Consider the following 23,532-nt stretch of genomic DNA (forward strand, 5'->3'; position numbering starts at 1 on the left):
GAATATGATACTGTAAACACTTTTATTAAAAATCATGCTCATTCACAACAGTAGCAGTACATGGCAGTCTCTTCACTTTTTCTTCCTTCCTTTGTTGTAAGGTTTGCGACCATCTCCCGTGACACTCGCCTTGCCTCTCATCTTATTCTGTGAAAGAAATGTACAAGTCCAGTGGTATGAGCAGTGACCACCTTCAGTTTGTCACACAATTCTAAACAGCACAGTCTGAGAATTGAAATAGAAAAAAAACATAACCCACCAAGCCTTAAGATGGAATCCACAAGGAAAGAGAAAGAAAAGACCACGTCTTGATAAATAAGAACACCTTAAAAAAAAGGAATACATAGCATTTACACAGCATAAATTCCTGCTCAACACAAGCTTTATGTGCTTTACAAGCTGCATCATTACCCCATAAAACATGATAGCATTCTGAAACAATCTCAACATCACGGCAAGCATACATTGCAAGAAGGAATCCACAAGGAAAGAGAAAGAAAGGTAGTCCAAAATAGATTGTAAAGAGCATAGAGCTTGCAGTTGAGCCGGAATTTGCACTACACAAATGCTATCTATTATTACTATTATTATTATTATCATTAAATTACTTGGAGAAGGGACTTAGATCTGGACCTAAATGAGATGAGATACAGCTCAACAGAAATGGAGGACAGATGTACATGAACAGCTTTTGTTGGTGGCTTATATGAGGGTACTGCAACACGAGGTGAGAAGGGATGATGATGATGATGATGATGATGATGATGATGATGACGATGATGATGAAGAAACAGTTTAAGATCACAGGTATCTTGTCTGGGGATCCAAAGTCTACAAGTATCACTCACAAAACAGACTGTGTGCATTATAAGAACATGCGTGAGACACATCCAGACTCACAAGAGGAGAGGAACTGATTGGAGTCTATTTAGAAACAGTCTAGAAAAAAAAAGAGCCCCCCTCCCCAAGTTCACTATGTCTACAACAATAACAATAAAAAATATAGCAATGCATGTGTATAGATTGCATTTTCACAATACCATACGACATAACAGGGAAAAAGGTTACATGCCTGTACATGGATTGACATGGTGAAAATCTCTTGGTAATTCTAAACTTATAATTAATTGGCCTTCAATGCCACTATCCACACAAGTTTTTCTAAAGTGAAACATTTAAAACATTATTCATCAGAAGAAGGAGAGTGTTTGTAGCTGGCAGGTCTGCAGGTCTGCATCATACATCAAAAGTTTTTAGTGTAGTTTAGGTAAGAGTTTTGTGGTACTCACAACACAATAAGGTCATATAAGTGCCCAAAATAAAAAGGTATTACAAGAAAGTTACAAACACAAAGAAAGAAGGATGAAAGTTACGGACCATAGATAAAAAATTGATAGGAAAGAAGGAGAAGAACACCCACTAACCACCCACATACCCACCAACCACCCACACATCAAAAGTTTGATAACCCAGAGACTACTGAGAGGAAAGCAATAATCCAGAAAAACCAGCCTACATATCCCACACTTACAGCAGCTTTCTCTTTTGTATTTGCTGAGAACGAAGCATCAGCATCCATAGACCACAGACACAGGAGAGAGTCCTCGGCACCGGTAAGGAGTGTCTTGCTCTGTGGACAGTGTTTGAGTGGAATGTTACCAGGGGCGGCTCGTGGGTCTAAAAAGTGGGCGTGCACAATTAGGTTAAAGCAGGTTGAGGATAGTCAAGGGCATGTAAATTAGATGTTTTCTTCATCCTACCTGTTTTGAGAAAATCTATTTGAAGAAGAAGCTTTCCTTTCGTTCTTTGGCTGGAGCAAAAGTGTCCATTATTATGTTGACGAAATTGGGCATGCTGTCATTAATGTCCTTGTGGATCGACATAAACGTACGTCAGTGCGATTTCTGGTATTTTGCATACTTCTCTAAATGTTGTCTCGAATTTGTAGTCCTTCAGAGTTGAATAAAGACCCTGGATTATACATGTACGACACTGAGGAGATTTAAATATTTCATTGCAATGTAATACTTATAATTCTGTTTGTAATTTGATTTTAAGCAAAACAGTAATATTTCTGTAAACGATCCAAAAAGGAAACGACTTTTGATACTCCTGGAATTTGGATGAATGGCAGATTGAGAGTGCATTGATTTTATTTTGCTTCAAGAAACTGTCACAGTTTGAGTAACTATTATGTCACAGGCCTGCTTTGCAGCAATTTCGTTGGTGTTGTTGTGTTTGCCTCTCTTGGAAGCGTGTTTCTCTGTTGTCTGTCTTGTTGATGGAACAAGTATACTGTTTCTCATTTCATCGACAGCTACTTTAAACGTGTCTAGAACTTGTTAGGCTGCTATAGGCATTGTACTTCTGTGTTAGAGGATCCCATAAACAGCGTCAACGCGCGTGTATACTTTGTTGAAATAGTGCAAAAAGAAAGAGAAATGTTTCACTCGTTAATCAATACATTCAGGATATCATCGTGAATGGAATTATCGTCCCAGTGCTCAGACTGAATTTCTTCAAGACAGAGCTGGATCTCTCCTTTCCAAATGAAAACTAATTAGTCGAAACTGTAAATTCCACCTTGTTTGCGAAGGCCATGGAATATTCTGGTGACAAACGCAGATGCATTTTGTAGAGTGGGCAAAAAATGTCGAAGAGCCTGCATAGCATTAGCGAAAAATACCTCAGTTCCGCGACAAACCATCCTTTTCATGACCGCGAAGGGCGAGTTCGTGAGTTTCACAGGACAAAATACACTAGATAACCTTACACAATACGTGCCTGTTCTTTCTCACCAGTTCTTTATTGTGAGACATTGCAATGCGATGACCTACGACTAGCTGCGCTGCTATGTCTACTTGTCCGAAAGTATGATACTTCACGGCATTTTTTACGAGCGCTCTTGATGACTTTCGACTTTAATGCGTTGTTTCACATGGACAAGATCAGTAAAACCTGTCTTAGATTACTTGGGGTCCTCAGTTCCAAAAAGCAGACAGCAGAAACAGTAGGCTTAATCTAGGTCTACAAGGAGTATAATTTGTTGTGTAAGCCACTCCACTTTTTATTCATTGTATTATTTTGATATTTTTAGTTTGGCGAGGACTTAATTCATTCACTCTCTTCTTTTTACTTTGTTCGGTGAACTGAATTTATTTGCAATCAATTTCATTCATCCTGCATTGGAATACGCACTCGAGTAATAAAGCTTTCATCACCACTACACCATTCCAACTTCTAACACAATGACATAATTACATCATGTTGACCTCGCTCAAGTTCAGGGTTACAGAGGTGGGGCTAGAGATATAAATGGCAAGACAATGGACCAATCGCACATCGTTGGGAGCACTCCGGTGGATTGCTCCAAAGCTATCATAATACGGGCATTGAATTGTGTAGGCTGTCGTGAACTGGTTTGAGATTGCGTTATTTTTAGACTGCCTCTATGGGCTTTGTTCGGCTGGTGCACATCGAGATTGTGCCGCCTTATTATTATTTATGAACTAAGAAACTCAGTCAAAACGTCATCGTTGTTTGGGTCATCCCATAGAGCATTTTCAGAGAGAGATTACACCACTGAACATACTATTTTTTACTTGGGTGAAGCAAAAGAACTTGGTTGGTATATTAGATGTTGTAGAGCTGTTGTAGATGTTGTAAGGAGCGAATAGGCTCTGGCGAGGAACTTGTACGTAAAACTGATTGGATGATGGATGGTAAAGGTTCTTTTGTTGTCACTTTGAGGGTGTTGTGCGCTAAAACTTTTGGGCGGCACTGCACGACCGTGCTCTATGGACCAGCCGCCGCTGAATGTTACACCATTTACAGCACAATTTTAGACATTATATTATTATCATTAGAGGCTGGACTTGTGGCATAAATTAACAAATTCCCTGTATAATATCTTATACTGTTACATTTAAAAGTGCTGAAAACTTTTCAAAAGGAATGATTTACTATTAGTCACTTCAAAAAGAGATAAGGAACATAGTCAAAGTTCCCCTTCAAATTTCAAAGTACGGTATAAAAACAAAGACCACTCCCTGCCATACACACACCACATTTCCGAATGTTACAGACCGAGGCTAATAAAAAAAGCATGCTCTCTACTAAGGCAGAAGCCATCTTTAACATCAATTTTCTCCACAAACCTTCTTGGCTTCCTTCTCATCCACTCCACCAACAATTAGTTTGCAATGCAATTTTACATTATATTGATGAAACCAGGCGCTCATCAAAATAATGAACTCGAAGAACCTGGCATTTTTCTGACAATTTGGCAATTTTTATAGAATAATGCAAAGAATTCTTAAGACAGATAACAGTTTTGAAGGAAATGAAATGGAAAGATACCTTAGTTTTTTAAAACTTTGCCAAGCCTGGTAAGTGACCATAACTCAGACGATATCCATAGCGACCACCTGTCTATAACATTCAATTTTCTCTGTGATCTAGAGTGATCATTATGGATAGTTTCAACTGTAAACATTAAAGCAGACCTGCATGTGAGCCTCAACCAGATTGTCTGAAAATTTTACACCCCCCCCAAAAAAAAAACCCCAACTTATAAGAGCTTTTAAATTGTGGCTGTCATAAAAGGAAGGACTTCCGAGTTACGAGCAACCACCCAAACAAACACAATAAAGAAGAGACCTAACCCTAACCCAAACCCTACCTCTAGGCCTAACCCAAAAAAGAACCTGCAACGGCCCTCATGTAAAAAGGCCAGCACAAGTCAAAAACAAAAAAAGATACTCCAAAACAAACAAGGAGCATAATAATAATATGGCCTACATCGCTATAAAGAGTTTGAAACAATAATACAAAAGAATTGGAATATATATGAATCCTCCATATAGATCTAGTTATATTATAGATCTAGTGATCTAAATAAATCTAGATCTAGATTAGATCTATATCTAGATCTAGTAGAACAAGTGAATAGGAATAGGCCTTGAACAAGAAATCCGCATCCGATTCCAAACAGAAGGACTCAGCTGAGTCTAGATTAGATCTTTAGTCTAAGTAAATAATTCATGCACCTGATAAAATGCGTTTTACCAACATTAATATTACAGCACAACCTATAATAGGGTTTGACACAATAGAACTGGAATATGAATCCTCCACTGAGGTCTATAATGATCTATAAATCTAAATCTAGAGTAGAACAAGTGAGTCGAACTTGAAAGAATCCACATGATCTGAACAATCAGTAGACAAACGAAATTCAAAATAGCCGCTCAAGTACGAAACTGAAAGCAGATAATTTAGGTCATCGTACTTTTCGTATTCGTATTTCTACCCAGGTTCCGACAATTATGTCGGAAACGCCAACGTCGGCAGTCGGCGGTCGGCACGAAAACGAAAGTGCCGACAAAGCCGACGGGAGAAAAAGGGGGCGCTGGCAGTCCGCCAGGTCTCGCACTACGCACATTGAATAGTACAGGTGGGCCTAGCGATAGCATCGGCCGGCTCACGGGTCAGGTCACGATTGTCAGATTTCAGACAATTGTCGGCAAACATGCAGGTCTAATTAAAGGCTTGTCAACTTTTGAAAATAATAAAGAAGATCTCTGTATTTATGGCAAATGAGGCAACACCGAGTCGGTATCGAGTCAATGTAGTGCGCAAATTTGGCCTCCAGGTTTACTTGAGCGTTATATATAGCCAAACCGCCAAGCATTCAAGGACGCACAGGTAATCTGGATATTCTAGTAACATACAAGTTCCAATATCGCTGATTTCATTCGACATTTCCGTGCAAATAATTGTAATAATATTATCGAAGTGTCTATGTACACAGTATCCGGGCACCTAGCCTCAATATCTACAGTCTCAGTGTTATGTACACGGTAACCGGGCATGTAGCCTCAATATCTACATACACAGTAACCGGCAACCGAGCATGTAGTCTCAGTGTCACCAGAGACTATATAATTAAATACTCTCTGGTGTCACGCACACGGTAACTGGGCAGTTCAGAACTCCAAGTTCAGTTTCTGTCATCCGGTGTTGCCTTCATCCCCACCCCTCCCCCGACTGTACCTTTAAAAAAATCAATAATCCCCCCCCCCCCATTCCGGAGCCCTATACTTCGCAGCCCACAGATTTTGAATGAAATTTGGTGACCCCAACCAGTACTCACAATGTGATGCACACACACAGGTTCACTGACCTGTCACGATGGCGAGCCCGACAAGATGCTTTTATGACTTTCTATTTTTTTCAGCAAGTGACAGCACAGGACAAATATATTGATTTATTTTCATTCCGGTTACCTGTACATAGATTCTGAGACTAGATGCCCGGTCACCGTGTACGTAGATACTAAGAATAGGTGAGACTATATGCCCGGTTACCGTGTACGTAGATACTCCGTAATATTATAGTTAATAATATAGCACTACTCCAAAATCTGGAAATCAAGACTGTTATCGGGAAGTTGGGCTGGATTGATAACAACAACAACATCATGAAGTCGGGAGTAGTGCATCTGATTCGGGAAATTCCCGACAAAATCGGGAAGGTTGACAGGCCTGACATTATTTCCGGCACACTTTCAGTCACAAACATTACCTTATTGTCCCAATGAGAACATCGAATCGTCGCTGAGTGACCACCAGACAATGTAGCTGAGATGTGTGACCCAGACGAGGAATGAGATATCAGCTGGACATCACCACTGTAAACAGCGTTCATCTTGTGTTAGAATAAGCAATAATAGAACCAAAAAACATGAACGAGGTGTGATATATTTTTTAAAAAGGGAATAACATTGATCAAAACACCCTATAAACAAAAAAATAAATAATTTGAAAAAATAAAATAATCATTCAATCATAATAAAAAGCAGATCTAGTAGCACATATAGAAACCACTCAGAGAAAGAAAAAAAAAGGGAAAAGGTGTAAAGCACAAAAGATAAAGAAAAAGAAATGACAAAAACACAGATAGACACAGCAAGGACAAAATGTGGAGGTTTTACTTCTTCTAACTTCACATGCAACCCTAAAAACCTCTCCTGTCCAATAAAATCCAGAAACAATGAAAGAAAGAATGACTTATACCGGTGACTTTATCACTCTCTTTCTTTCACACACCTGTTTTCTGACAGACACATACACAAACACACAAGCATACACACACTCATAAATATATACTCAGCACTACATCATTTTCTTCCCTACTAAAACAGCCACACACAGAGAATAAGCAAAAGTACAAGAGAAGCTATACAGGCCAACACTGGAATTAAGCGGTACAGCCCAGTAAATATAACAGATATCGGTCTTCTAGCATTATGCTTCTTTTTTAAAAAGAGGTACATTTACGCCCCCGTTGACACAGTTTGCATCATATAGGAAGAAGGCTTCAGACCCTGCCTGTCAGGGTCAACCCCGGCTGAGAGGGATACACCATCCCAGCAGAAAGACCAAAAATGATAAAAATGTTTTCCCCACTCAGAAATCAAGCTCACTTCTCCTACGAGCAACAATGAAGCATGTAACCGCACCACCACAGAAGTTGATCACGTATGATGTGATCGAGAAGAACAAGAAGTGAATAAGTATACATCATACCTGTGAGTGCCACCAACTGTAAGCGCCGATGACTTGTCTGTTACTGCAGTCAGCTCTGGTATACAGTCCACTAAATACTGGACAGGACTCGCTTCCTGTACCGCGAACACATGAGAGGCAAACACATTATAATTAAATCCTAAAATTTGAACAAGTGTGTGACAAATGCTCAATCATTCAAATAGTTTGTGCTTATTGATTTACTTCTAAAACTTATGATCAAGGTAACCATGTGAGGCTTCAAGAATTAGAAATGCCGAGGCCAAGAAAAAAGCCTGCAAGCTGCACTCATAAATCTAAGAGTGGAAATGAAGCTTTTAAATGCTCAAAAGGTGGCAAACTCTTCTCTGCCAGATACTACGGTCTCATTAGCCATAGCAGAGGCAACAAATCATCTTAGTCCTTATTTCCTTCATTTCTCTTAAAGAATCTGTTAAAGAAAATTTCTCCCCTGCAGATATATTGAGCGAGCCTACTATTATTACAAGTTATGACTACACAAGAGAACAATCAAGCACAAACTCTGTGCTTTGCTTTCATTCAAATAAGAGAAAAATGAAGTTTTTACTTACCCCTAGAACACTTTGGAGATCCTCTATTGCACTTAATTCATCTCCCTGGAAACATTTATAAAGAAATAAAACAGTTTTATTAATACTAAAGTAAGACAAAAGTAAATTAAGTATCATGATGTGTAGTGGGTGACAACTCTGTGTATGTACATTGTGATTTGTATGATGATCAGTGTTTATGAACTAGTGAAAGTGTACACATGTCCGTGCAAGTCTGTGTGAGAGAGAGAGAGAGAGAGAGAGAGAGAGAGAGAGAGAGAGAGAGAGAGTGAGAGAGAGAGAGAGAGAGAGAGAGAGCCTTTGGGTCAGCATGCATGAACTCGAAAAGTACATGTACATATCACGTATAATATACTTTTCAAGACAATAGCTCACTACCCAATTCCCGTCATTTATTTTCATTCGCAGAAATGAACCAATAACAAGAATAGGCTCAAGTGACTTAAAAAATACAATGACCCTGTGTAGGACGTCCACCTGTCTACGACAACCATTTTTTTCAATGACAATGGGAGGCCATCTTGGACAATTCAGACAGCACTACTGAAATAAATATAACAGACATTCAGAATGATCTCTTTGATATACACAACTAATAATAATAATAATAATAATACAGAGACAGGTAACAAATATCCTCACCTCCAGTGCATCCCACACATAGAACATGTTGTCGGAGGTGACACAGTAAACACAGCTGTCGTCTTCTCCGCACCAACCAACACGAGCCTGGGGAAAAAAAAGAATGTTTTGAGCAACAGAAAACAATATTACAACAGTACTCTTTTTAAATTTTAGTAGAGGTTTCACGGCGCTCGCAACTGCATAAGGTCATATGAGCGCCAGAGAAGATTAGAGGTGTTACAAGAGAGTAACAAACATAAAAAAAGAAGAAGGGGAGAAAAGGACGATAGATGTTAGATAGAAAAGAAGAAGCAAACCACACCAGAGCACCCGCCAACCACTCATCGACAGTATTGACCTCTGACTACACATTAAGACAGAATTTTCAAAGAAAGAGAAAGAAAGGAAAGGTTTTAAATATCAAGTTAAAAATAAACTGTAAATGAGCCAGCAATAATATGACAGCAAATGTGTACAGATGAATATGAATAATCTTATGAGCTCAAATGTTGCTTGAATTAACTCTTTCATTACTGATGCAAAGCATCTAGAACCCAAATGGGGAGCAGTTGCTATAGAAATCTATAAAAACTTTCATTGAATATGTCACCTTTTAAAATGGTTCAATACATGATTATATAATTTCCTGATAACCAGCAACATAAGTTTTTAACCAACTCCCTCAATAACTTCCAGGAGTGGACTGTTGTCAGGTTAATACAAGTAGATCCCCAGAATTCAAAACTTACAACATCGGATGACGCATTGGATGTGACCTGTAAAGCATCTTCTTCAGAAGTCTCTGACAGGTCAAACGTGCACACGAGGCCGTCGGAAGACCCCGATGCTAGATACTGATCACTGCCTGGCTTGAAAGACACCTGGGAAGAGGGATAAACAACATGTGTACACAAATTCAGTAAGGGAAACGATGCTTTAACCATACGCCACTAATATTACGAAAACATCCTCGATAAGTCACTGACAGTTCTCCAATGAGGGAAACGTCTTTTAAACTAGATGTCTTTCATCAAAGTACATCAAGATTATAAAGATATTTGTAAGCATCAACATAATCTAAGAACAAATAAAGGAATGTCATTAATTTGAAATACAGGTCCCAAACTCCTCGTTCTTTAGAACAGCTGCCCCACAATAAACAAGTTGTCCATAGTAGCAAGATTTGGACACAAACAGGTGATCACCAAGAGGAGTTTTTGGAATTGAGCTACTAAACAAGACTTTTCTTTTATGATCTATGTGATTTTACACCCCCAGTTGCATTAATGTAGATAACATAGAAGACAGGCTTCTGATCCTAAATGTCCGGGCCAATACAGGTTGAGAGGGATCCAACATCCTAGCAGAAATACTGAGATACTCTATAAAAATATCTCCCCACTTAGGAATTGAACTCGGGTCTCCTGCATATGACAGCCAAGGGCCTGATAGCAACACCACAGTTTAAACATTAAACAGGATTAAACATCTCAAATAAGAGCACAAGGCTGTCAGATCTCATAACAACACATCACAATATCTACCTGAGTAATGTCATCATCATGGCATTCATTATAACATCCAAGCACTGCCCTTTTTCTCAAGTCCCTGGAAGAAAGATCAGCACAGAAAGTAGAAAATAGCACACTGTATCCAACTCTGGGCAAGTTTCAAGTTTTCTGAATATAACATTCAGAGACAGGCAAGCAATGTCAATTGAGATTTAACATTCAAGAAATTAAAGCAAAGGTTTCTGATAACTGCGTTTTTTATAATTCCAATTAAGATACAAATATGAAAGGCGTGCTAACAAAAGGAGTTACTTCTCTCAATCCAAAAATGGAGGTTCAGATGAAAATTGACAATGGGGTCAGATTTACAGATTTTTAATAGATGCCATTTTAAGTCTACCGAGTCTTTTATTATTCGATACTTACAAATTGGACAAACTCCACTGATAAAGTTGATGTATCAATTTTCATAAGGCTAAAATCCGAGAAGCAACTCATTTTGTCAGTATACCTCACATATTATAGTCTTTGTTGAATTATTTTTATTGTATTTTTATCTTTTTTAACTTTATATGAAACACCCAAGAACAATTACATGTACTTTACCACATAATTCAGAATGTAGCGTCGGTGGCCTTGTGGTTAGGCTCTCGGACTCGCAACCGTAAGGTTGTGGGTTCGAATCCCGTCAGGGGCCCGACGTTGTGTCCTTGGGAAAGGCACTTTACACGAATTTTCCTTGGGAATGGATACCCGGCTATAGAAAGCGAACGATCTTGTCAGTTTGTTAGTGTTTGAGCGCTTAATCAGCTGCTTGCACTGCATGCTTCCCGGGAAGCTGAGAATGTTTCGGAGTGTTCTATGATCTGCTGGGGTAATAATATAGTGTAAAGCGCATAGAGCCTGCTGTTGAGCGGGGATATGCGCTATACAAATGCTATTTATTATTTATTATTATAATTAATTATAAGGAACTATCTGTTTTTGTACGTAGATAAAAAGTTTAAAAATTTTTATGATACAAATGAATACAGTCTAAATTGTCCAAGATGGCCATCAAAGTGGATGTCTAAGACAGTGTCAGTGTCAATATAAAATGTATTTGAAATAGACATCAGGGCACACATTTCTGAAAATATATGTGTCACGACATGGTGGAATCAGGCTCTCGTCAATTTTTGTGCATGTGGAGTTATTGGTAACTTCTTAAAGTTTGTTTATTTATGTTGCTTTTGATGAAAAAAAATACCCATCTATCTTGAGCAGAAGTGAAGATGTCTGTGATTGAAAGAGGTAAGTTCACTTGGTTTCAGCGGTAAAAATAACAAGAAAATAGCCGCCAAAAGTTGGTAACTTCAATAGCTAAAGAGTCTTTGAAAACTGAAAAATTGCATATTTTGAGCATTTAATCAATGTTTTTCAATGAAATTCACATGGAAATATGTTTTTATTTGGACATAAAAGGGTTGAACAAAAAACCAAACAATCGATTAAAATTGCGAAGCTGGTGGGAAAATGCCTGTTTCTCCAATTTCGTTATTTTGACGAGCGTCAGATTTCATCACACAATGCCTCACATATAGCCTTCATCCCTTTACTCTCTGCGTGAAATTCTGTCCTTCCAATCAGTATTCAGTGGTAAGGCTACCGGACCCTCATCGTGAGATTGTGAGTTTGAGGGTTCAAGCATCAGCTCTGTCGGACATTGCGTCCTGCCTTGGGAAAGACACTTTTCACGAATTTCCCACTTGGCTTTGTCTTTTTGGAGATGGATGTTTAACTCGGAGGTCACGCCTCTTAAATAACCTCATAGTGTCGATAGGGGTATTAAACCTACACCATTTCACCATTTTTAATCAGCTTTTTTACTTAAAAAACTAAAATTAGAAAAAAAATCAACTGCTCAGAGTAAGACTCCGGCATACATCACTTTTTTAAATGGCGTACAGCAGAATCTTACACTAAGCAGTCCAGATGGACCCAACAGACAGAGAAGCATCATCGCAAAGGCTCACCAAAAGAGCAAGAAAGCGTCATCGCTGATCTTCTCAGTGCCGGCACACAGCAGATGGTCCGAGTGACTCACATCCACAGACAGGAAGTCACCTTGTACGTTAGGGGGAGCTGAGCAGAGACAGAGTACAAGAAAGATGATGACACTCACAATACGAGTTACGCAACTTATAGAATAACAAATCTAGTGCATACATAAAGCACACACACACATTGCGAACAGATTTCCCAGACCAACATTTTTTCTTATTTGTATGTATATTCTTGGTAGGCCTACATAAAACATGTAGATAGCAAAATTTGCAAAAAAAGAAAAGATTTCTATGTCCCGCCAATTTCGCTAAGTGCTTGCAAGACCATACATAATCTGATGCATTGACTACTGTTCTTTTACTTTATTTGGTCATTTGTACAAGTAATTGTCTTTGACAGGTGGACGTTAGAGCAAATTTGAATGTATTATGAAAATATTTTTAATCATTATATACCAGCGCAACAATTTTTTGGCTCACTTGCACCAGAGGATTTATGAGCTAATGTGGACATTTTTCAAAGGCAGTTTAGGAGTTTTAAAAAGTAAGATAAAATATCTTTAAAATGTTACATAGATTTCTGTTTTACATGACAATAATGCAGGGTGCATTGACTCAATTCAGACCAGTAAGAGGTGAAAAGAAACACAAACTCAAGATGAAGTTAAATATTTCAACAAAACCTACTTTTTTAATTACCTTGAAAAGTACGATCGTGATACCCTTTGGAAGTCAATGTGAATCATCCTTGTCCTCTTTACGCCCCTTCTTTTATAGCTTATAAAGACAAAGAAGAGCTACTTTCACAGCAGAGCCAAAAGAGCTGCCTTCAAAATAACCTACTAAAGTCTCACAGAGGAGCAAGGAAGTAACTCAGATTAGAAGCATAACAATATAAATATTTAATAAAGATTTGCTTTTTCGTGCTTACTTTTTAAAATCTGTGTTTCAGAATTCGTCCTGACATCCCAACATCTGAAAAGGAAAGGAAAACAAAAAAAGAAATTTGTTTAGCTTCAAAATATACAAAAAGCAAGGGTTGTCTGAAAATTTATAATAGAATCTAAAGCCTAATAATAAGAGGCATTCCGAGTTTGCTCATTTAATAATTTTCAGAACATTAAAAAAACTTTCTGCAAAAATATATGTACCCACAAAGAAAACAATTTTAGCTCACATAATATTATAATCTTTAGAACTAGATTTCAAAAGCTGTCAACAAAAATAGCGGTACCCAGTAGGAAAACACCTTCAATTTCATAAAAAGTTCTGCAGCATTTATGCCCTTTACTACTCAAAATTCTTCAGTATCAGTACCTAGGTCTTCCCTTTCAGAAAACACACAAAACAAACAAAATTATAATTTCCAAGGTCAGCTTGGTGATGAAAACAGCTACAAAACAGTGCTATCAAAACTTGAAGCAAAATTTTCCTGATAACTAAATTCTGGCCTGGCAGCATGCGTAGCAGCCTACCTCACAGACTTGTCCTTGGAACATGAGAACGCCACATTTGGGTCTGTTTTGCCAAATGTCACTCCAGTGACTGTACTTTTATGACCTGTCAGATAAGATAAGACAGATAAGAAAAACCTTTATGGTTCAGATCCTGGCACATTGGTTTAGTGATTCACCACATACACACATGTATACACACACATTATGTATGCATGTACAGTCGAACCTGCCCTGACGGCCACCTCTATAAGACGGCCACCTGTACAAACGGCCACCTGTACAAACGGCCACTTTCCATTTCCCCCCTTGCGTTTTTTCTATATACAGTCAAACCTGTGTAAGACGGCCACCCATTGTCAAGGAGAAAAGTGGCCGTATAAGACAGGTGGCCGTCTTATGCAGGACTGATCAAGATGAAGAAAACAAACCATTCCCATCTGAAGTCCCAACCGAAAGTAGCCTTTGTTATTTTTATTTTGTTGCTGATTTTGCGCAAGGGGGACAATAATACGAAATGTATAAGACGAGGAAGACCGAGTGCCATGTTAAAACGAACACATGGGTTGCCACCACTCGGAGAACAAGCGACGCTTCTGTCGCAAGTTCATGTTGACGTCCGTTGTTACTTTGTTACAGACTGGGTAAACAGTGACCCCTCATCTCACTTACGATTTGTGTATGAGTTCTCGGCGGGGCTTATGGGTTATGAGGGATCACACGCTTACCTCACCAGCAGCTGAAAATTGGTACCTATTGGTCAACAGTGGGAGGGGCCTACGCAACATGATCGGTTGGAGGGACTACTTAACGACAACGACAAGTGATTATGACGGCTCCCCCACAATGCCAAAGGGCCAATGCACAATTTATGACAAAACGTAATGAAGTCACTAAGGTGGCCGTCTAAGACAGGTGTTATTGCTTAGTGTGACAGGGGTTGTGTGTTAAAATATAATTATATAGAAAAAACACAAGGGGGAAATGGAAAGTGGCCGTTTGTACAGGTGGCCGTCTTATAGAGGTGGCCGTCAGGGCAGGTTCGACTGTAATTTAACTGTGTAAAATGGGCACCTGTCCAACGCGGCCGCGGCCACCATATTTTAACACACAACCCCTATCACACTAAGCAATAACACCTGTCCTAGACAGCCACCTTAGTGACTCCATTACATTTTGTCATAAATTGTGCATTGGCCCCTGGCGTTTTAGGTGAGCCGTCATAATCCAATCACCTGTTGTTGTTGTAAGGTAGTCCCTCCAACCGATCATGTTGTGTTGGCCCCTCCCACTGTTGACCAATAGGTACCAATTTTCAGCTGCTGGTGAGGGAAGCGTGCGATCCCTCATTACCCATAAGCCCCGCCCAGAATTCATACACAAATCGTAAGTGAGATGTGTGGTCACTGTTTACCCAGTCTGTAACAAAGTAACAATGGACATCAACATGGACTTGTGACAGAAGCCTCGCTCGTTCTCCGAGTGGTCGCGACCCATATGTTTGTTTTACCATAGCACTCGGTCCCCCTTGTCTGACACATTTCGTTTTATTGTCACCCTTGCACAAAATCAGCAACAAAATAAAAATAACAAACAAAATACAAACCAACAACAACGACAACAACAAAAACAACAATAATGCAGCTACTTTCGATTCGGAATGGGGTTTGTTTTCTTCATCTTGATCAGTCCTGCCTAAGACAGCCACCTGTCTTATACGGCCACTTTTTTCCTTGACAATGGGAGGCCGTCTTACACAGGTTTGACTGTACATAAAATTGAAAGTAAAAGAAAAGCAGGGATACAAATCATTCTGATAAGAGGTCAGCATGAGGAACAAGACAGAACTTTCTCTGTCAGGAGATACAACGGAAGATTCCCAAGTTCGTTGCATATTTTTTTAAATGACGCAGTTTTCTTGTGGTGCTGGTCAATAATGTGTGGGTACTTCACCTTAAATAATGGCAAAGTGGTAAAAAGGTGCATTAAATACCACAAAAAGAACAAACAAATGGTTTTAATGATGTTTCCCATGATGTTATGCTCAGTTCTACATAAACGGCAATTTTTAGCTTTTTTAGTCAGAGTTTTACAACACTTGCAACTGGATCGATAAAAACAACAACAATGACAATTGCAAAACAATAAGGTCACATAAGTGCCAAAAGTATTACTACAGTTAACATACAAAGAAAAGAAGGAGAAATAAGGGCGATAGATGTTTGATAGAGAAGAAAGAACAAACTACATCACAGCATCCGCCCACCACTCACAGCAATTTTTATGTATGTGCTCTATACTTCTTTACTGTCAGCTAGGTAGGGCAAACATGCAGGACACTACTGTGAAAAACTCACCACAAAGGCTAGTTTTGGTAGTTAGACGACTCCTCAACATGAGACGAATATTGAAGTTGCTGCACACGGCTGCTACAAGAGGGTCAGGCTCACTGAAATTAAAGTTTGGTAAGAATCAAAGCCTAAAATTCTATTTCGGCAAATCACACTCATAACATCTTGCAACGAATAAATGAATATGGCATGGGATTATAGACGTTGTAACTGCACTACAGAATACATTTCTACAACAAGGTGTCTGCAAAACTATAGCCTCTGGGATCCTTCTACTTGTCATTAAAAGGAAACCGATTGCCATAGTAATAAAACACATGCCAGGTTGGACAAAAACAATAAAATAGCAAAGCAACCTGCCTTTATCAATTCATATTTATCTTCACAATGTATAAGTATATATATTATATATATATATGTGAAGCAGCGCGGTGGAATCAGGCTCTCGTCAATATTTGTGCTTACAGAGTTATTGGTATCGTCTTAAAGCTTGTTCACTTGTCTTTATTTGGATGAAAAACAGTATCCATTTATCTTGAATACAAGTCGAGACATTTGCAAATGAAGGAGGTGGTAACCTGTTTTCAGAGGTAAAATTAGTGACAAAATGGCCACCAAAGATTAGTTATTTGCTTTGCTTAAGAGTCCATGATAATTGAAAATGTACATTTGTTGTGCCATTAGTCAACGTTTTTTTTTTTTAAATCTACACAGAAATGAGTTCTTTAATGGGCATGAAAGGTGTTGAGCCAAAAAAACAAAAATTTGATAAAAATTCACAAACCTGCGGAAAAATGCAGGTTTCTTCACTTTGATTATTTTGACGAGAGCCTGATTCCACCACGCTGCCTCACATATCTATTTAGAGATGTTATTGTCTATCTATTTCTTTGAAAAACCAGATCATATTATCATGGTTAAAAGCTCCATTATTGTCAAGATGTTGTAGCTGCTTTAATCTGATAATCCACTGTACTGATACCCTGTACGATCAAACTTTGAAGACCAACTCAATTACAAACAAAAATTGTTAGAGCTTGCAATATCTATCGACTGCTATTTCTTCCCTTGATGAAGATTATAAACAATACAACCTACTGAAGTAAGGAACGGTACAAGAACACAAATACTAATACAATCTACCTGGACTGCACTGCAAAGTCTAGCACATAATCTGGCTCGGCTTTATGAATCTGTACCGCTGACTTCTCCGCCAAGTGGAGTTGGTTCAACTGTTGTAACAACTCTGACACATTCTCCATTGTGCGAGATTAATTCTGCCTGTATGTACTCTGACCAAAGCAGGAACTGGCGACAAAAATTTTTACATTTTGAAATATCACATTAAGTCGTAAACTTTGAAGTTGCACCAGATCCACCAAATGGAAGGCTGAGGGGTTACACCAAAGGGTCATTTTATAATAGCACAAATAAATATTACGATATACAGTCAAACCTGCCATGACAGCCACTTCTTTAAGACGGTACCTGTACAAACAGTCACTTTCCATTCCCCCCCCTAGTGTTTTTTCTATATATAATATAACTGTGTAAAACAGGCACCTATCCAACACGGCCGCCGCCACCCTATTATATCAACCCACGGCCAAATCTATCTGCTTAAGGCGGCGAGACTTTGTCAAAAATTATGCATTTTCCCCTGACGTAGTGGACAAGTCGTCATAATTCATTCACCTGTCGTTGTTGTCAGTCCTTCCAATGGATGAAACAGTCATGTTGCTTTGGTCGCTCCCAATGTTTACCCAAGTTGACCATTGGGTAACAATAAATTTTCAGCTGCTGGTAAGGGAAGCATGTGATCTTATTACTCAGTCCGAAAACCCAGTCAGTAACAATGGAAGTCAACACAAACTCGCAACAGAAGTGCTGCTCGTTCGCCGAGTGATGGTGACCCATTTATTCATTTTACTATGACACTTGGCTTCCTTGTCTGAAACATTTCGTTTTGTTAGAATGACCTTTCCCGGAACCATAATTTTAAAATATAAATAAAACTAACAACTAAAAGTCCTACAAAAAACGTCCTATCCTCTCCCCCCTTTCAAAATAAATAAAACAACAACACATATTAATCAGCCCTAGGGCAGTCCTAAGCATGCAACCACCTCCAGTTGGGATCTCAAGAGTAAATAATTTGGGAATTTTAAATTTTGATCACTACTGCCTAAGACAGCCATCTGTATTATACGGCCACTTTGTCCCTCCACAAAGCGAGGCAGTCTTACACAGGTTCGACTGTATATATTATAGCTATATATATAGATCTAGATCTATACGATCACTATAGAAAAAAAATTGTCTGCTACATTCCCACAGATCTTCACTAACTGAATCATCAGGACCTGGCCCCAACAAACTGTGTCCAGTATCAGAGGCTTCTGGTTGCCACACCCACCCCCAACAATAATTAATAATTAATCATTATTTCCACAAAAAGTCATGAAACATGCAGAAAAATTTCAATCAATTCAATACTTTTGAAACAACAGATTTTAATACATTGATGAAGCTACAGAGAGCACCTAGATCTAGATCTAGCACACCTCTCAGATTGGACAAAAATATAAAAGATGTAGATCTAGATCTAGATCTAGAATCTAGATCTAGATATCTAGATCTAGACTCTAGTCTAGATTCTATTTTCACAATCTATTTTTGTCGGTACTCAGGGGTTTCCCTCTTGATTCTAGATCTACACATGTACGGCATACCGTCACGTACGTCATACTGTCAGTTGGCACGCATTTGGCCTAAAATTGGACAACCAGACAATTATGCGATAATCTGGAATGCTGTCTGCTAAACAATTCCGTTCAACATTGTTTTGTTTTCAAGTTCAACAATTTTGAGCAGAATCAGACACCTGTGTGAGCAGAAATGATCCATTTCATCTCCAAATGTAAGAACCGCGTTCAGCCATTACGGCTTGCAGATGCGCAATACATCTTTGGAAATAAGCTATTGGTTCTACAATCGTACCCGCAGGATTCGTTTCGCATTTTTATTCAGTTTATAAGGTGTCTAGTTACCGCCACAAACCATTCGCTGCTCTTTGTTGTAACAATTGGCGCCCGTAGGGGGGGTGACCATATGGGGTACAATTTTTTAATGGATGTACCCCATACCGTCACCGTATTTTTTACATGGTGCGTGACTTGAAAAATAGTTATTTCTTGGGGAGTGCTTATTTAGGCCACATATGGCCTAAATAAGGTAAGGGAGTTTTTTTTGCTTATAATTTAGGCCTAAATAAGGTCACCCTATTTCTTGACGGACTATGGATGGCATCTTAGTACTTTAGATTTTTTAGTTTCTATGATTTGATATAGATCTAGATAGATCTATTTAGACCTATTTAGACACGGATTCATTAGAAAATGAGCGACTTTAGATTGTTCTTTTTTAATGTTTGAAACAAATTTATATGAAGGAAACTCTATCCCGTTGTATGTAATGATGATGATGATGTTCCTCTGTCCAATGTATACACATGTTGTGATGATGTTCTTCCAGCCACTGTTTCCACATGTTGTGATATTGTTCCTGCTCCTACTGCTTCTGTTTCAGAAGAAAAACTTGCTGGCCCTCCCCCAACTGCCCTTGTCTCTAGTTGTGAGTGGTCAGTTGATGCCCTAGACTTTTCGACCACAGGTCTGGAATTCTCGGGGATCGAATGTACCTCCGAGGACTTCCTGGATCCTGCAGCAGAGTTTCAGCTACCTTTGGTTTTGACCCCAGCTCAGGATCCTGTGGACAACCAGGACTATGTCTATTGTCTACCTGAGCAGGCATTGAGACCATCGGAAGATAAAACTCTGGTGACACCCCAAGCCCCCCAAAAACTGCCTCAGGACAACACTTTTGCTTTGTCCTTGACAGTCTAATTGATTACGCCATTGCCACAGACATGCATTGGGTCCGCCGTTGCCATTGGCACAAAATCGAACCTAAGGAGAACGAGGGGGCATACAAAAAATACCTTGATTTGTAAAATCAACTCATTCCTGCCCCCTCGTCGTCAACCTGCCCATACCAGCAAGCTGGAACTATCTAAGGTTTCAACACAGAGAAGCGGGCTAAGGCCCCTACATACATGTCTTACGGGCAAAGTACAAAGCATGGGAGGAGGCGAAGAAATTGGAAGAAGAAAAGAAAAAGGAAGAAGTGGAAAAGAGGAAGAGAGAAAGGGAGAGAAAAGGGTGGAGAAGGAAGAAGAGAAAAGAGGAGAAAAAGTAACGAAGTTGGAGAAGCAGAGAACAGGGAAGAAGAAGAAGAAAAAACAGGGAAATTCATGTATGTGTGCGAGTAAGATGTTCATGTGAGTTTGTTGTGATACATGTTGGAAGAGTAAAATGAAGCATTCAAGTACTTGTGTGTGAGTAAAAGATGTTAATAATAATAATAATAAATGACATTTATATAGTGCTCAACCCCTAATAAAGTACACAGGCTCTGAGCGCTTTACAATACAGTACAACATACAGCAGTAACATGAAACATTGTGTTCCCGACTAAAGAAAATTATTCCAAATATTCATCTTATTAATTTAAAAACAGAAACGACTTCAGCTGACCTTTGAATGAATCAAAACATTTGATTTCTCTCAACGTACTTGGTAAAGCATTCCAGATCTTGGGGCCTTGGTATTCAAATGCCCTTTCACCCATTGTTTTAAGTTTCATAGATGGTAAAATAAATTTCTTTTTGTCAGCTGATGACCTTAAACTGCGAGTTGGAATGTACAGTCTTAACAGATTTGATAAATATGATGGTGCATTATCATTCAAACATTTGTGACATATGGTGGCCAACTTGTACACAATCCTTTTCTCAACAGGAAGCCAATGCAAAGTTCGTAAAAGAGGTTTAGCAGAGTCTCGCTTTCTTTTCCGTAAAACTAAACGTGCTGCATTGTTTTGGACAGTTTGAAGTTTTTTAACTTTCTCCAGTGATATTCCTGATAACAAGGAGTTACAATAATCGAGTTAAGATAAAATTAAGCTAGTTACTAGTAAAGCAGTATACTTGGTATTGATCAGATGACGTATTTTATTAATTTTTCTTATTTCTAAATACATGCAGCTGATCAGATGATTTACCTCAGCCGACATTGACAAATAAGAATCAAAATAGATTCCAAGATTCTTAACTTTTCTTGAAAATAAAATTTTTGCATCACCAATTTTAATGTGATCATGGTCAACCTCTTTAACAGACTTTGCATTGCCTGCCAGAATGACTTCTCTTTTATCATCATTTAACATCAATTTATATTTGTTCATCCAGTTTTTCACTAAGGCAATACAATTTTCAGCACGATGGACAAGTTCATCTAAGTTGGTAAACAATGTTGAACCATAAATTTGGGTATCATCAGCATAGAAATGGTATTTTAAGTCATATTTAACTATTTACTTGACAAGTGGTGGAGTATAAATGGTGAACAAAACTGGACAGAGGACTGAGCCCTGGGGGACCCCATACTTAAGAGCATGATCTGATGACTTAAGCCCTTTAATAACAACAGATTGGTAACGATTTGACAGGTAAGAAGAAAACCAGCTAAGGGCAGTCCCGGATATTCCAAAAGACACTTCTAATCGCTTCAATAAAATGTGATGGTCAATATGTATCAAAAGCTGCTGATAGATCTAAAAGGCTCAGCAAAACAACTTTTCCTGAATCACAATCAGTAAGCATGTCATTCGAGATCATGACTTTAAGAAGTGCTGTTTCTGTGCTGTGGTTAGCTCGATAGGCAGACTGGAATGGCTCTAACAGATTGTTTTCTTGTAAGTGATGACGAAGCTGCTCGGGGACAACCTTTTCAAGGATTTTAGACAAAAAAGGTAGATTTGAAACAGGTCTATAGTTCTTTAAGACATTCTGATCTAAGTTTTGCTTCTTTAGCAACGGTTTTACAAGAGCGATTTTAAACGAATCTGGTTCAAGTGAGTTTGTTGTGATATATGTGGGGAAGAGTAAAATGAAACATTCATGTACCTTTGTGTGAGGAAGATGTTCATATGAGTTTGTGATATGTGTGTAAGAGTAAAATGAAGCATTCAAGAGCTTGTGTGTGAGTAAAAGATGTTCAAGTGAGTTTGTTGTGATATGTGAGGAAGAGTAAAATGAAGCCTTCATGTACCTGTGTGTGAGGGAGATGTTCATATGAGTTTGTGATATGTCTGGAAGAGTAAAATGAAACATTCATGTCTAGATATCTAGATCTATGTGTGAGTAAGATGTATGTGTGTCTGTTTTGGTGGTTGTTCTTTTTAGTATGTCAATAAACATTAGTTCTGTCTTAGAACTCTTAGGCCCACTGTACAAAAGGAGTTCGTCTTTCCTTCTTTCCTTTTTTCAAACGCCTAGTTGTGCTTCAATTTGGGTGTGATGGTATGGGGTGTAGTGGGTGACGGTATGGGGTACATACCATGACAGAAAACCCGACACGTGACGATATGGGGTACATGTCAGGACATGTGTCAAGTCTCGGTTAGGGGTCTTCTTTATACACTATCTGACTAAAATCTTCACCTCACACCTACAGGAAAGGCTGGCCTCTCAACAAAACGAAATTTTGGGTCAATGTTTTTGAAAGAGCCGAAGTTATGGTAATACAAAAGTTCACTTCCGGAAATAGTCATCACAAAACACTAAGGTGACGGTATGCCGTACATAGGCTCTAGATCTAGATCTAGATTCTAGATCTATAGTCCAGACGAAGATTCAGATCTAAAAATACTAAATTAGATCAAGACTTGAATCAAGTCCCTAGATCTATATTTTAGATTTCTAGATCTAGATCTAGATCCAGATTTTAGATCTAAATCTAGATTCTAGATCTAATCTAATAAAGACTAATATAGTCTAATGCTGTGCCTAGTTCGTGATTCCATGTCGTTGGTGTGGCTGGGGGAAGTCTGGTGTCTAGCCCTAATAATCTATATTCTATGCCTAGATCTAGAATCTAGATCTAGATTAGATATATATCTATATCTAGATATAGATATAGATCTACTTTCGATTTAGATCTCTAGATTTTTTAAATCTAATTTTTAGACGTCCTACTGCTTGGGTGTTGTTGCGAGTCTGTCGGCTGTCATCACCAATCATCCTCCCATTTCAAAGTAGAAAACAATCACAAAAACTAAACTGAAACTTGGGACGCATGTCTGTATCGTGGCAAAAACATACAAACCTTCAATATTAAGCATACCTAGCCTACCTTCAAGTCAATGCCTTTCTTGTTCTTCAGAACCACATGCTTAAATACACATGGTGCAGATGTTTAGCACTTGGTGTTTACAGTTTACAGAAGCCCCGAATGTTGACTTCAGGGGCTGAAGAGTCGAGCAAGA

The 23,532-nt window shown here is 38.7% G+C and overlaps 1 protein-coding gene across 2 annotated transcripts; it reads right to left on the reverse strand.

Moving 5' to 3' along the window:
- LOC101853922 (WD repeat-containing protein 89) lies at window positions 1-23,503 on the reverse strand. Of its 2 annotated transcripts, none has more exons than XM_005095430.3 (14): window positions 23,400-23,503; window positions 17,290-17,454; window positions 16,153-16,244; window positions 13,817-13,901; window positions 13,273-13,316; window positions 12,312-12,420; window positions 10,330-10,393; window positions 9,535-9,666; window positions 8,804-8,890; window positions 8,162-8,206; window positions 7,590-7,684; window positions 6,586-6,691; window positions 1,532-1,630; window positions 1-147 (listed from the first exon to the last, which is right to left on the reverse strand). In XM_005095430.3, the coding sequence occupies exons 2-14, from the start codon at window positions 17,406-17,408 to the stop codon at window positions 73-75; spliced, it is 1,152 nt and encodes a 383-aa protein (XP_005095487.1). In that variant the 5' UTR covers window positions 17,409-17,454; window positions 23,400-23,503; the 3' UTR covers window positions 1-72. The 2 variants fall into 2 exon arrangements, with proteins under 2 accessions (XP_005095487.1, XP_012936338.1); XM_013080884.2 differs by having other exon boundaries at window positions 23,391-23,493.
- Between the last annotated feature and the right edge of the window lie 29 nt (window positions 23,504-23,532).

The sequence above is a fragment of the Aplysia californica genome, unplaced genomic scaffold, assembly GCF_000002075.1.
Source record: "Aplysia californica isolate F4 #8 unplaced genomic scaffold, AplCal3.0 scaffold00104, whole genome shotgun sequence".
Taxonomy (NCBI): Eukaryota; Metazoa; Mollusca; class Gastropoda; order Aplysiida; family Aplysiidae; genus Aplysia; species Aplysia californica.

Bases quoted from the DNA above. Each gene is read 5' to 3' on its own strand.
- LOC101853922 (XM_005095430.3), bottom strand. From the start codon at position 17,408: ATGGAGAATGTGTCAGAGTTGTTACAACAGTTGAACCAACTCCACTTG. The intron at 10,394-12,311 runs GTGAGCCTTTGC...TCTTTCTTCCAG, and splicing joins GACGCTTTCTTGCTCTTTTG to GGACTTGAGAAAAAGGGCAG. The intron at 8,207-8,803 runs GTGAGGATATTT...AAATGTTTCCAG, and splicing joins ATGTGTGGGATGCACTGGAG to GGAGATGAATTAAGTGCAAT.